This window comes from Zonotrichia albicollis, chromosome 5, assembly GCF_047830755.1.
Source record: "Zonotrichia albicollis isolate bZonAlb1 chromosome 5, bZonAlb1.hap1, whole genome shotgun sequence".
NCBI lineage: Eukaryota > Metazoa > Chordata > Aves > Passeriformes > Passerellidae > Zonotrichia > Zonotrichia albicollis.
The window spans coordinates 16,215,777-16,229,626 of record NC_133823.1 but is presented as its reverse complement, the minus strand read 5'-3'; the positions used below and the strand labels follow the sequence as shown (position 1 = coordinate 16,229,626).

General features: G+C 52.0%; 1 protein-coding gene across 2 annotated transcripts in view; it reads left to right on the top strand.

The window, feature by feature from the left end:
- Positions 1–3,108: 3,108 nt before the first annotated feature.
- IGFBP7 (insulin like growth factor binding protein 7) overlaps positions 3,109–13,850 on the top strand; it is a 15,259-nt gene continuing 4,517 nt past the window's right edge. Inside the window, exon 1 of one of the 2 annotated variants that reach the window (XM_074540888.1) lies at positions 3,109–3,635. In XM_074540888.1, the coding sequence (XP_074396989.1) occupies positions 3,161–3,635 (475 nt within the window). In that variant the 5' untranslated portion in view covers positions 3,109–3,160. The remainder of the gene's footprint in view (positions 3,636–13,850) is intronic. The other variant, XM_074540887.1, reaches the window with a different exon arrangement.

Here is a 13,850-nt window from a genome sequence, read left to right as displayed (position 1 = left end):
TTATTATTCACTTCGGTGAGTGACCCGCCCGTGTCCATCCTGCGGAGAGTCGAGAGACCTACTCTGCTGCTCAGCTGCATCCCAGCTAAGAGCCCAGCAAACCCAGAGGGGCTGCTTGGCTGGGGGAAGTGAAACCGTAAGTGAAACGCTCGGTTTGGAAATGCATCAACATCTAAAAGCCATCTATTTCCATTCTTACATAGTCTGTGCTGAATCTCCCCCGCCTTCAAAGACCCTGTGAGCTTCCTTGGTCCCAAAAAGACCACCCTGCCTGCCTCACCTCCCACACTGTTTCACTTCACTGGAGTGATGCATGCAGGACAATACTGGTGATGAAATAAGGGATACCGTGTCAATGATGAAACAGATCAAAACACATAAGAACACTTTTGTTGTATTCCTAATAGCTGCCACTGATGAATTAAATTCAATCTGTTTATGAGAATGTTATGCTGCCAAATACTAAGAAGAGATTTTGGTAGGGCACTCAACAAAAGTGCCAAGAAACACAACATGAATCTACGGATTTACACTGGTGTTCACTGAAATTCAGAGGAAAATTCATTACTGAGACAGCAGGAGCATCTAATGTAATGTATTTAAATAGAGCACCCTGTGGTGCACAAAGAGACACCTGGAGGTCCCTGAGGTGAAGAAAAAAGGATGTGGAGGAGCCATGGAAGGTGAGGCTGGGCCATACAGTAAGTGACTTCTGCCCAGGGAGGAGCAACCCAGCCTTATCTCTCCCAGCCACTTCCCTGCCTGCACTTTGCGGATCTTATCTCCTTCCACAGCATGCAGGAAAGTCTGGAGATCAAGAAATACCGAGCTAGAGCAGTAATGCCAAAGCATCAGCTGGGAAGGGACACTAGAGGTCCTTCTGCACCAAAGCATGAACTAAGGACTCCTCCTCCCTGACAGGAAAAACTGCTCCGAGCACTGCCTCCCACATGGAAAGAAAGAGATTCGAGGGGAAGAAAGGCAAGGAAACGTGTTGATGTCATTCTTTCAGAGCTACATTCTTCCTCCCTCCAAGTGGACTGCTCACAGTGATTTCATGTCAGAAGGGCTCGCTCTGGTAAGCAGGTTCATTAAACTCCCTGTGGTTCTTTGCCCGAGAGTATCTGCGCTCATGATACTCTGATGACAGCAATCTAGGGGCCTGTGAGGGAGATGTGTGGCAACTGGCAGGAGACAGCAAGAAGAGGTGAACTCTGCAAAATGGTTTTTGTAGCTGGAACTGACAGATGTGTCCATTTGTACATTTCACCTCTTTCCATCAGTCCTCTAGTGAATTGCCCATAAAACCCAAACCAAAGCAAAACACAGCACAGGAAGAACCAAAATGAGTAAAACTCCTCAAGTGTGGGGTACTGCTTGCTTATGAGGGCAGCCCTTCTCCCAGGAGAACAGCATGCAGCACTTCCCGAGTGAGAGGAATGGAGAAATCCAAGGACATGTATGCAGACGGTCCCAGGAGAAATGGAGGAATGTCTCCTGCTGATCCCCAGGGAGCCAAGGAAGCGTGTGGTGGGAGCCTGTTCCCACAGTGTCAGCAGCTGACAGGCATGAGTGGGTCAATGCCTCCAGAGCGGATTTGGGAGCATGGGGAGCTTGCAGCCCCTCTCAGCAGGCCTGAGTCACAGCTCCAGCTGCTCTCTCCATGGGAAGGGACACGGTGACCTGGGGTTACCCAGCAGGGCTCAGCCACTGGCAACCCAAAACAGACAGTGCCAAATCCCTCACTATTACAGTGTGGGACACCAGCTACCTCTGTACTTCTCCTCCTTGGAGTGCCAAAGCAGCTCCCACAGTGCAGGCCCTGGCAGAACCAAGGCTGAACCATCTTGGCCTGGACTGCCCTGCAGGAGATGGCAGCTCCCGCAGGCACAGGCAGGCATGAGGGCAGGGAATGTGCTGCCCTGCTGCCCCTCTGCCTGAGGGGTTTATCAGCACTGCAGTGCTCTAGGTTTGGCACTTTCAGGACACTATTTTGACAGCAACTTTGCCCAGTGCTGCCTGAGGAATATTTCCAGTTTCCGGTAGCGGCAACAGGCCCCCACTCTAGGAGATTGTTCAGGAGCCTTTCCAGGGCAGGAGCCACAAGTGAAGGTAAACAAAGCAGCATGAAGAAATGTTGTCCTGTCCCAGGAATGAACAGGAGAAACCAGACAGCTCTCCTTTTCTTCCTTGCCTCCACTCCTGAAGGAACCTGACAGGCTCACCAGCACCTCTGCAGCTCCCACAGCCAGTGCCTGTGAGCTGAGCATGGGTGGGTGGCAAGAATCATAGAATCATCAGGGTTGGAAGAGACCTTTGAGATCACCAAGTTCAACCTTCACCCAACACTACCACTGCAACCCCTGAACCACTAAATCATCACCCAGCACCAGATCCAGATGCCTTTTAAACACCTCCAGGGATGGTGACACCACCATCTCCACGGGCAACCATTTCCAGTGCCTCAGTGGAAACTTTTCACCCTAACAGTGAAAAATGTCTTACTATCTAGTCTGAATTTCCATGCCTTAGCTTAAAGCCTTTTCCTCTTATTCTCTCACTGCAGGCACGGCAGAAGAGACAGATTTCTCACCTCCCTGCAGTTTCCTTTCAGGGAGTTGTAGAGGGCAATGAATGCCCTCTGAACCTTCTAAACAAACCCCTCGGCCCCTCCTCATAAGACATGCTCTCGATAGACCTTTCACGAGCCTTGTTGCCCTTCTGTGGACATGCTCCAGCACCTCAAATGTTCTTGTAGTCAGGGCCCCAAAATTGAGCACAGCACTCCAGGTGCCGAGTACATGGGACAATCTCTGCCCTGCTCCTGCTGGCCATCCTTACTGACCGAGGCCAGGATGCCATCGGCCTCCTTGTCCGCCCGGGCACAGCTGGCTCCGGTTCAGCCGGCTGCCAGCCCGCTCCCAGGGTTCTGCTGCTGCTGGAAGTGGAGATGGGAGCAGACGGGATGCCGGGTGCGGGACAGCCGGGAGGCACCGCGCACGACGGTACCACGCAGAGTGTCCGGCGGCCGCGGGATGGCGGCGGTGCCCCGCTGCTGTGGCCGTGACCGGGGCCGGGGCGGCGCCGCCGGGGAGGGGTTTCCCCGCCGCGGCTTAAGCGGCTGCGGCGGGCGGGCCGTGCCGTGCCGTGCCGTGCCGCCATGCCGCCCTGCACGATGCTGCTGCTGCCGCTGCTGCTGGCGGCGCTGGCGCTGCCCGCCCCGGGCACGGCGGCGGCGGGCGGCTGCGGGCCCTGCGATGCGGCGCGGTGCCCGGCGCTGCCGGCGCGGGGCTGCCCGCTGGGCCGGGTGCGGGACGCCTGCGGCTGCTGCTGGCAGTGCGGGCGCGGCGAGGGCGAGGCGTGCGGCGGCGGCGGCGCGGCGGGGGGACGCTGCGCCCCCGGCCTCGAGTGCGTGAAGAGCCGGCAGCGCCGCAAGGCCAAGGGCGGCCCGGTGCCCGCCGCCGCCGCCGCCGCGGGGCCGCCCGGCGTGTGCCTCTGCAAGAGCCGCTACCCGGTGTGCGGCAGCGACGGGCTGACGTACGGCAGCGGCTGCCAGCTCCGCGCCGCCAGCCTGCGCGCACAGAGCCGCGGCGAGCCCGCCATCAGCCAGCGCAGCAAGGGAGCCTGCGAGCAAGGTGCGGAGCGAGCGGGGCGGGACGGGCAAGGCCGCGCTGCTGCCCGCTCTCACCGGGCAAACGCCGCGCCTCGCGCCTCGCTATCCCGTCGGGGCGCTTCTCGGTAAAATGGACGTGGTTTCAGACCCGCCTTAAATGGACTGGAGAGTCCCAGTCGAAAGGCGCTGCCTAAACTTGGAGTAACGCTGCGGACCAGGCGCAGAAATGCAGAGGAACTTTGCGCTCACTGCTGGCTTCCAGCGGTGCTGGAACTACACTTGTCATACTTTGCCTGAGGCTTGCGATTTGGGCTGCGGTGAGATGGAACAAAAGGGGTGAGCTGTCCAGGGGAATGTTCTGCCCGGGATGGTTGCGAGCAGAGAGGAAAGGAAATGATTAAATGGATGTGAAAGCCACAGAAATTAAGAGCCAGCATTCACTGGCTCGCTTCGGTTCTAAATGAAAACAGCGACTTTCCTGCGAGTTGCATGTAGCGGTTTGCGCTTGCAGCATTTCCGACCAGGAGCTTGATTCATCCCAAGCTTTTTCTTAGGGATGGTGCTCAAGGAAGAAATTGTTCTGCTGAGGAGCCTCTACTAGAAATTCTGGCCTCTGAGAGTAGTGTGAAGTTTTTGCCGGGCGGGAGGGAGGAGTAAGACATAGCATGCAAAGCATATACTAAACATGTCAAGGACAAGATTGCAGCGCCAGTGCTGTTTTGGTGGAGGAGTGTTCTCATAAACACAGTATCTGCAGGTCACAACCTCCACCTCCTCTTTCTCTTGCTTCTCATAACTGAGGCCAAGTATTTTGAAGAAAAAAATGTTTCTGAAACTCCCAAGGCAGGCATGAAAGACAGGGTGAGGATTGGGTTATGTGCTTTGACGTTGCCCATTAAATGCCCTGTGTGGCTTCTCACAAACCTTGTCCAAAGCATTAGGCTTACTTATTAGCCAGAAACAGTGTGGTACAGAATTAACTCTTGGAGGGAAGGAATTTCTGCCTTCGGGGCAATGTGGAATGAGATGAGAATGGCACAGTCTGTGCCTGTGTCTAGTATTTGGAAAGAGCCTTTCCTGCCCATTTTAGGCCTCAGGAGTCCTAAAATCTGTGCTGCTTCTCGGCTCTGCCAGCCCAGACAAGTGAGCAGATGGGTTTGAAAGATGTCATGCTTCAGGTGTGCACTTGAGAAGAAGGCTGTGTTCTCACTTGTCTTGCCCACAGTAATATGAGAGTTCATTGCAAAGCAGGTATTGATACTTCTAAGATACTGTCCCAACCCCTGGCTGCACTTCTGGTGTCTGTCCCAGTCTGGATGCTGGTTTGAGCTGGTGGGGCTTTGGTCCAGACTACGGAGACAGAGTTTGATGAGGTCAATGCAGACTCAGAGTGTGACAGCCATTCCATGCACAAACTGCATCCCTTCCTTGGAGAAGGTCTCTTTGGGTGTGCAGATTTGCAGCCAGACACCTTTGTGGGCTGTTACCTGCTCAGGAATTTCACTGGAGCATGTGCTCCCGAGCAACTGGCAAAATGTTCTGTCCTCCATCCTTCAGGGGACCCATTCTTCTTTTGGCTTCTGCTGCTGGGAGAGCTCTGACCCAGCGTGTCAGGGAAGGGAGCAGGATGGACCTGGGCTGCTCAGCAGTGGTGTCACAGCCAACCCTTCAGAGATTTCCCTCAGCGGCATGAGCCTTCCTTGTGCCATGGGCCTTCTGGTGATATGCACTGCTCTGTGGCTTGCAGCAGAGGCAGGGACTCATCCAACAGCTGTGCTAGAAACAGCTGGAAGTGTTTCTCTATCCCTCAGGGCCTCCAGGCAGTTAGGAGCATTGGGTGGGAAGGGTGGGGAGTTGTAATCTTCACATGCATTTTGAAACACTGACAGGAGAGAACATCCATCCCATTAGCCTGTCAGCTTGACAGGATAGAGCCTTTTCCAGTGTCTTTCCAGAGAAGAGATGACACTTTTCCAGGTTTCTAAGAAGGACCTGCATATTGTGGTAGTCAAAGAGTGGAAGTTCTGGTTTTAGCCATTTCCCACCACAAACAGATGCAGTCTCCTTAAGGCACTATCTGGGGTGGGATCCAGCACAGGGAGACCACAAACAGGCAGGATCAGTCATTTTTGTGACAGTTTTTGCACAGAAAGAGGTCCTTGGGTGACAGAGCACTTGGGCTTCCTGCTTGTGGTAGATGGGCTCTGAGGTGTCTGCGTGCCCTCGCACGTCCTTTCAGTCCAAGAGAGAGCAACCTTTCAAGATAGCATCTAAAAAGAGATCCAGAAACATGTTTTCAGCAGTGAGTCCTAACTGTGTTTGATTGCTCTTGGGATTTTTAATTTTTTTTTTTTTTGTTCAAATGGAGCTGGAGGGGGAAGACTTGTTTGGCACATCCTGTTGAATGTTTCTTTGATATTAAATAGCAAAAGGAATGAGCACATTCTCAGCCCTACAGAATTCACCTTGACCTTGTCCTTGATTGTTTCCCAGACCTCTCAGATGTGATGTCTATGTACAGAAATCATGAAGCCATGCAGAAAAAGGTAATTTTGCAGCAGCCAAAACTTCCTGCTGGAGGGCAAAGGAAGGCACAGTTGAGAAGGGTTTGAAAGGATGGAAATAACCCTTGCTCTACCTGCACTTGGCAGATGGAGGGGTCCAGCTGGTCCTTTATGGAGTGGGTTTTATGTGGGCAGGACTGTTGGGGATGTCTGGAAAAGGGCATCCTACTTGATTGGCACCTCCTTGAAGCTGCCTGGCTGCTCGTGGTGCTGTGGCAGCAGAAAAAGCTGCCTGCCTTTTTGCTCTGGGGGAGCAGGCAGTGGTGCCATGGTGCTCCCCACTGCCTGGACTCCTGCTCTACCTCACACCTGCGCTCAGAGCTGGCCCTGGGTTTGCCCTGCTCCCTGTCAGGGCACCACTGCCTGCATCCCACCTCTGCCTGTGTGTCCCAGCAGCCTCTTTGTAGCTGATCACACTGCTGAGGATGCAGGAGGTGGATGCTGGGAGGTTTTCCATCGGCTTTCCAGCATTGCCTTGAAGCAGATTGCCTGTTTGCTCTCTGCCCATGGAAATGCAGCTCAGGTGTGCCTCCAGGTCTTGCAGGCAGGGCAGCTCCAGGCACAAAGCAGAAGCCTGCTGGTGGGGCAGCTACAGGCAGTCTGGGGTGCCTCCCCTGGCAGGAGGGGAGGCTGCTCTGGCCGCTGGGGAGCTGCCCTCTGTCACTGCTGTCACCCAGCTGTGCACAGATGTTCACAAGTGCCTCTTAGGGAGGTGGTGGCTTCAGGAATGTCGGCCGGAATTCAATTTGCAGTGCACACACTGAGGCTGTCTGCAGCCAGCCAGGAGCTGGGGCAGGAGCACTGTGGTACCCACTGTCATGCAAAGCCAGCTGGCACAAAGAATTATGATTGCATGGCTCAGCTCAAGCCAGGCAGAAAAATAACCTCAAAGCACCAACCCCTATTAAATAAAAAAGTTATCAGGATTCCTGATGATGATCTCTGAGCTGAAAAATACCAGGCACTGACTTGTTGCCTAACCAATGCAAGAAAGGACAAATACCCCTGAGTCTTTCTTACCATTAGCTGCCAGCAGATACCTGCTTTGAGAGACGTGACTGCTGGAAATACTGCCAAAGTCACCTCTTTATGTGGTTTTAATTCCCTAATGCTTGTTCCAACAGGCTTGGGGTGTCCAGGTTGTTTTTCTGTGGTCAGTCAAGACTTTCTCTTTGTGTTGTGCTCCCTTCTCTCTTGGTGGAAGCCAGACTCTTGTGCTTGCTCAAACGCAGTGTGCCACAGAGCAGCTCTCAGCAGACTTCAGAGGACAGTGTTTCACTTCAGGGGAACTGGTGCTGCTTTGTGCCTACCTACAAAGGCCTCCTGGGGGTAGAAGCTCAGGGCCTCTCTGTGTGAAGGGCAAATTTGCTGGCTTGCCAAGCAGTCTGCTTTATTTCTATTCATCTGAATGTGGCTTAAAACTCTGTGACTCCATGAAAGTGTTTTTCCAGCACTGGGAACATGCAGGGATTTTCCTTGTGATTGTGAGGGCTCACAGGATCCCTCCCACAGATAAACAGCAGAACCAGAAGATATTCCTTTACAAGTGACTGTAACCAGCATTAAACTTGTGTAATTCTCACCAGCAAGGAGACCCCAGGCACTGGAGCTGTGCTGTCCCCTCAGAGAGGTATCTTTTTGGCTTCCCAGAAGCCCAGACAACCCTCATGGAAGGGATTTTTTGCTAAGGTGCCACACACCAGCTCTGGGGCAAAAGATGGTGGGTGTGAGGTTTCTTGGCTGTCCCCACAGTTTAAAAAAAACAAGGTGATGGATGTAGGATTGTGGAGACTGGCAGCCCCAGGGGCAGAGATATCTCCCCTCCAAATTCCTGCCAATTTACCCCATCAATGGTTTTGCTTTGCTGATGCTTCACTCTTCCATAAAGGTTCATCTGTGCTGCAAACAAAGAAGTGCCAGGTTCCCACAGGTCAGCTTCAAAACAAGAAACATGAATCACATCTGTTGGCTCATTCCATCCAAATTCAGCTGTTGAGGCTTTGCCAGAAATATCATAGTTTTGAGGGTGGTTTGTTTTATTTTTTTAATCCACCACCGGAGTAGAGCAAAAACAGGAATTTGGGAAAAAAAGCTTGTGGGAAATGGCAGACTGCTGTTATCACTGAGATTAGCTCATCTTCTTCAGATACAGCTGCCTTGATTACAAAGGCCCCCAACTGTAGACACCACAAAGCATAGTTCATAGCCAGGCACATTTTGCAAGAAATCCTTCTAGATTTGTTAACAAGAGGCTCAGATTGCTTTCGTTTTTAACTTCCATTCTTCCTTTTCTGGATTTTAAGGGACTTAGAAGAACATACACATTTCATGAGTGGTTTTATCTTTGCTGGGGAAAGATTTAGCAAAGGTTTTGCTAAGTTATCTTGGTTGGAAATGAACTGAGTTCCCTGATTCTCCTGGGAAGAGAATATCTCTGGTTTGAGTTTCTTCATCAGGTGGGAGTGGGGGTCTTGCAGTGGTGGCCTACTGCCTGCTGGCTTACACTGCAAAGGAAAACGTTGCTTTTGTGGCTGGATCTTTCCAGCATTGTTGTGCTGCATCCTGGGAGTCTGTGGCAGAGCACTCTGGGGTGGATCCCACCAGGGCCCACAGACTTGTGAGTGTCCAGCTAGCACAGCAGGTCACTGATCATTTCCTCATGGGCTTTGCTCATCTCCCCATCACCAAGTTCCAGCTCTGGGAGATGGGTATCCTGAGGATACAACTGGCCCTGATATTTAAGACAAAGAAGGCATTAAGTGCCTCTGCCTTTTTCTCATTCCTGTCACTGCACTACCCTCTGCATTCAGCCAGTGATGGAGACACTCCTTGGCCCTCCTTTTGCTGGCAGTGTATTTATAGAAACTTTTTTTGTTGTCTTTAACTGTAGCAGCCAAAAAAAATTCTAGTTGGGCTTTGGCCCTTTTAATTTTTTCCTTACATGACCTCACAACATCCTTATAGTCCTCCCATGTTACCTGACCCTTCTTCCAGAGGTGATAGATTCTCATTTTTTTTTTCCTATATTCCAGCCTAAGTTCTCTGTTTAATGAGACTGGTCTTTTCCCCTGGTTGTTCTACACTTGGGGACAGTCTGCTCTTGAATATTTAACAATTCCTTTTTTAAAACTCATCCAGCCTTCCTGGATTCTTGTGTTTCATGACTGACTCCTCAACACTGCTGTTCATTGCTCTCAGTGTTCAAAAATACTGGTGATTTAAAATTCATGTGTAACTTTGGGGACTTCCACTGTTGTAGCACAGGTCATAAATTCCTCCTTAAAAGGCATTCCACTATTTGAAAAGGTTTTGGTTCACTGGAGCTTGAGTTTTTATGGTTACTGTGCCAAAAGGTACTATGGAAGTTTAATATATTACTTGTCAGAGTCCTAGAGAGTAGCAGTATGCCAGGGGCTATGCAAAAGCTTCACTGCTCAGGAGGATCCTGTGTTTCACCTGTGTCTTCATTCTCAATCATCACAGCATACCCAAATTCACTAGGAAAGAATGACTACTGATCAGCAAATTCCACCCTGTGTTTGTTTTTTCTGTTGCTGGAAAGGCATGCTGTGTTTTAAAAAATGTGTTTAATCCTTTGTTGGGCTGAGGTTGGCTGAGGTTAGAGCTAAATAGGAGATTACCACGTAACAAGTCTAATCAGGTTGGATTTTTGAAAGCCCTGCTTGCTTTTCCATGCAGAAATGCTGCCATGCCTTTTTGCTGTCTCCGTTTTCACATTCTTTCCAGGCTTTAACTCATGGAAGCAGATGGTCTTTAAGGTCCCTTTCAACCCACACCATTCTGTGGTTCTGTGATGCAAAGGTCCTGCTCAGGGTCTCTGGAGAGAGGGTGGTTTTTACCAAAACCAGGGTAGAACAGCAGGGCTGGGGTTTCAGCAGCAGCGGTGTGCACCACGCCGGGCCCGGTGCTGAGGAAAGCAGGAATTGCTCCATGGCACAGTGATGGGAGCCCAGGGCCCTTCCTCATTGGGCTGGCTCAGGCTCAGGTCTGCAGGGCTTGGGCCAAAGCTGAGTTTGTGTTTGCAGCCTTTCCAGAGTTGCTGAACTCTGGGGGAGCATCCAAACACACGCAGCATCCAACACTCTTCCTGCATCCAGCATCCAACACTCCCGTCCTCCTGTGGCTCCTCAGTCTCCTCCAAGACAGGCTGCAGGAGGATGAGAGGTGCCTTCAGAAGGTAACAGAGGAGGTTTGTGCATCTGCTAGAAGGCTGCAGGCAGCTTTGGCAGTGGGGAAGGCTGGGAGCTGCCCACACTTTCCGTCTGCTGCCGCCTCTGCCAGGGCCCTGACGTGGGAGGGAGCAGCTGAGGCCATGCCAGCTAACAGCACTGGATGTCCATTGCTTATGGAAGGTTTCCCTTTTTCCATATAAAGTCATTTTGAAGGGAAAGTACTTTACCAGCAACTTAGGAGACTGGAGTTGGTTTATTTTCAGTCTTGCAATAGCTTGTGAGGGTGAGCAATGTTCAGCTTTTGCTTGGGTTTGTCCTCCTGGGGGGTTCCCAGCCAGTGTGTGACCTGGGGCTGTGGCAGGGCAGTCAGTGCTGCCTGGGAGTCGGGCTGGCACCCATGTGAGCTTCAGCCTGTGCTACATGGCTCCATGGTCTGGGCATCCAGGCACTCCCAAGCACCAGGACATAGCCCAGGGTGCTTAATGTCCAGCTGATTTTTGCCTTTAGTCACATATCTGTAGGCCCCTTGATTTTAGCAAAAAAGTTACTGTTCTGCTTGCTGTGTGGTTTTTACTGGACTGTGTGTGTGAACAGCAAAGGAAGATTGGTGAGGAGCTGTCAGCTCTCAGCTGTGAGAGACCATCCAGGAATCAGAGAGGGACAAGTGGCTGGGCTGGGAGGTACCAGGTCTCTGCCAGCTGAGGCTGGGCACAGAAGGGGTGCCTGGTGCAGGAGGGGTGTCAGGAAGAGATGCCAAATAATGTCCTCATAATAATATCCTCATATCCAATAATAATATCCAATACTAATATCCTCATCGAGGATGCCAGAGGCTCTGCTGTGCACATTGTTGTGGCAGAAAAGCAGCTACATATAACAATGGGAACTCCTTTCCAGCTGCTATTTTTGACATAACACAGGCTGTCAGTTCCCTGCAAGCTGCAGAAAAAGTGTTTTCAGGCTCTGTCCCCGGGTGAATGAGCTCTGGGGCTCTGTAAGAAGAGCCTTCCTGGGCCAGGGAGAGCTGTTTGTTTTACAAACAATGGGCAGAGCACAGAGGAAATGCTTGAAGTGCCTGTGGAGAGCAGCTAATCTCCATCAGCAGCCCGGGCTGTCATCCTGGTTAAGGAGCTCATGAGCAGTCAGGGAGCATCTGTGCATCCACAGTGTCCCCAGCAGGACAGCGGGGACCACTCAGCCCACTTGGTGGTGGGGACCATTTCTCTGGGCAGGTGCAGCCTCAGGTCCTCAGCCTGAAGGAAGCTGATGGAGAAGCCATCCCCTCTGTGGGCAGTGCTGCCAGGGGAGCAGCAAGGCTCCGAGGTGCAGGCTGTGGGATGGTAGCAGGGGACTCCTTGCTGGCAGAGTCAAGACACCTGCTCTGTACAAGGTGGTCTAGTTTCCAGTGCCAGCTTTGCTCCCTTCACAAAAGCTCCTGAAGCAAGAGGGGCACTTGGAGGAGGGAATGTCCTCACATCTCCTGAAGTGCATGCAAGGCTCTGCCATCCTCTGCCTCTCCTGCTGTGTCAAGTTGCCATATTATCTGTCCATCTCTGTCCACTCTGAGGGCTGAGCATGAGTGGGACCAGCACAGGGTGACTGCCCATGCACCTGGGTGTCAGCCCACTGTGGTGAGAGTTTAGCTCCTGCTGTGGCCAGTTGTGATTTGACTTAAATTCTGGTGACTTCTTGGCCTTTCTAATTTATTTTTAGTGGCGGAAGAGCCCAGCTCTTGAGTTGGGGCTGTATGGATTTAAGTCAAATGTCCAGAGAGAGCACAGTGACTTTTCCCATGACACTTGCTGCATCTCTCAGGATGTGTATTCCCTCCTGGCCTCAGAGCTGTGTCAGATACAGGCAGAGGCCTGTGGATGCTTCCAGCTCATTTTACAGCCAAGTGTAGAACGTCATGTTCTGCCTGGTTGGATCAGGATGTACATCCCGAGCTCAGGACAAGCTCGTAACAGCCAAGCTCTCACTGTGCTGTGGCTGCTGTGCCAAGCCAGACAGGGCTTTGCTGTGAAGCTGTGCAGGCAATTCCCCTGTCCAAGATGATAAACAATTTCTCCTCACCCAGGAGGTGGGTAGAAATTCCTTGTCTCTTTTTCCCTGACAGCAATTGCTGCTGAAAAATCGTGGTGTGACTTGTTCATCCTGGCAGGGTGAATAAACACCTCTGGGCAAGTGGGTGCCTGAACCCTTGGCACGGGGGGAGCTCAGCAGTAACCAAGACTGAGACACCTCAGGCAGAGGATTTAGTGGTGTGCTGAATGCTGCCAGGGGAGAATTGAGCCAGATCCTGGAAGAGCACAACAATGCCTTAACATCCACCTGGCTCTTGATGTTAGTCAGGATCTCTCCTTTTCTGTGGTGCGAGATGGTGATCACTGGGGAGCACTTGTCATCTTGGTTAACTTGTTTTTCCTGCCTCATGGAAGAGCCCCAGTGATAGGATTATGTCCTACAGGGGCAGACATAGCCCTGGCAGCTGGGGACAAGTCCCAGGCTCTGCTTTTGGAAAGCCAATTTGCATGTGGAGGGCTGGACAGCAGAACAACAGCAGCAGGCTTTGCTGGGTGCATATCATGGAGGCCCCTCACAGAGCATGGGTCCAGCCTGGGGACATTGTGTCCCATCACAGCTTCCAGGCACCTTATTGTCCCCATTGTTTAAGAGACACCAGAAAAAAGAGCAGCTGGGCTGTGCAGGAAGGGCTGCACTGGGTAAGGGGAGCAGAGTGCATGACCTGAGGTGGCCCCATCCTGCAGATGGCAATGGGCTGGCCACTGTAGGGTACTCATGGGAGAAAACCTTCAGCAGGGTGTTGAAATGCTGCTTAAATCCTCTCCTCAGCTGAGAGGCTCATCTCGGTGCTGATGAGGAGCACATGGGCTGTGGTGGCTGCCAGGAAACCAGCCTGTGCTGACTACTAGGTGTGGTTTCAACCATCGCCCAGGGCTACACATGGAACTTTTCTGCTTCTCCACAGCTGCCTTCTGTTAAATATCAGAACTGGGATACTTCTGTATCAGAGAATGTTGAGTGCAGCCACCCCTAGTCTCTAAGCAGCTTCCCTCCAGCAGGCTCTGTACAGTCATTCCTGGAGAGAGAAGTCTCGAAAGAGAAGAGCAAACACTTTTCTGGGTTTGCACCAGCTGCTTGGGAGCAGGGAACCAGCTCAGCATCTCTTGGGCTAAAATAGAAGCGTGGCTGATACCCTTTGGCTGTGATACTAGTGTGGGTCTGCCCCTGATCGTGAGGAGGAAAAAGTCACCAGCTTTCTGCTGGGAGATGTTGGTGCAGTGGGATGCACTTGAGACCTGCACCCACTGTCTGCAGCAGGGCTGAAATCAGTGCAGATTCACAACCCCATAAGGAGCATTAGGACCCATATCTGCCCCTCTTTTACACAACTGGGAATGAGCTGTGTGTGGTCTGTGAGCCAGTATACCCAGGAGCTTCTGTCGGGCTGGCTCTGGA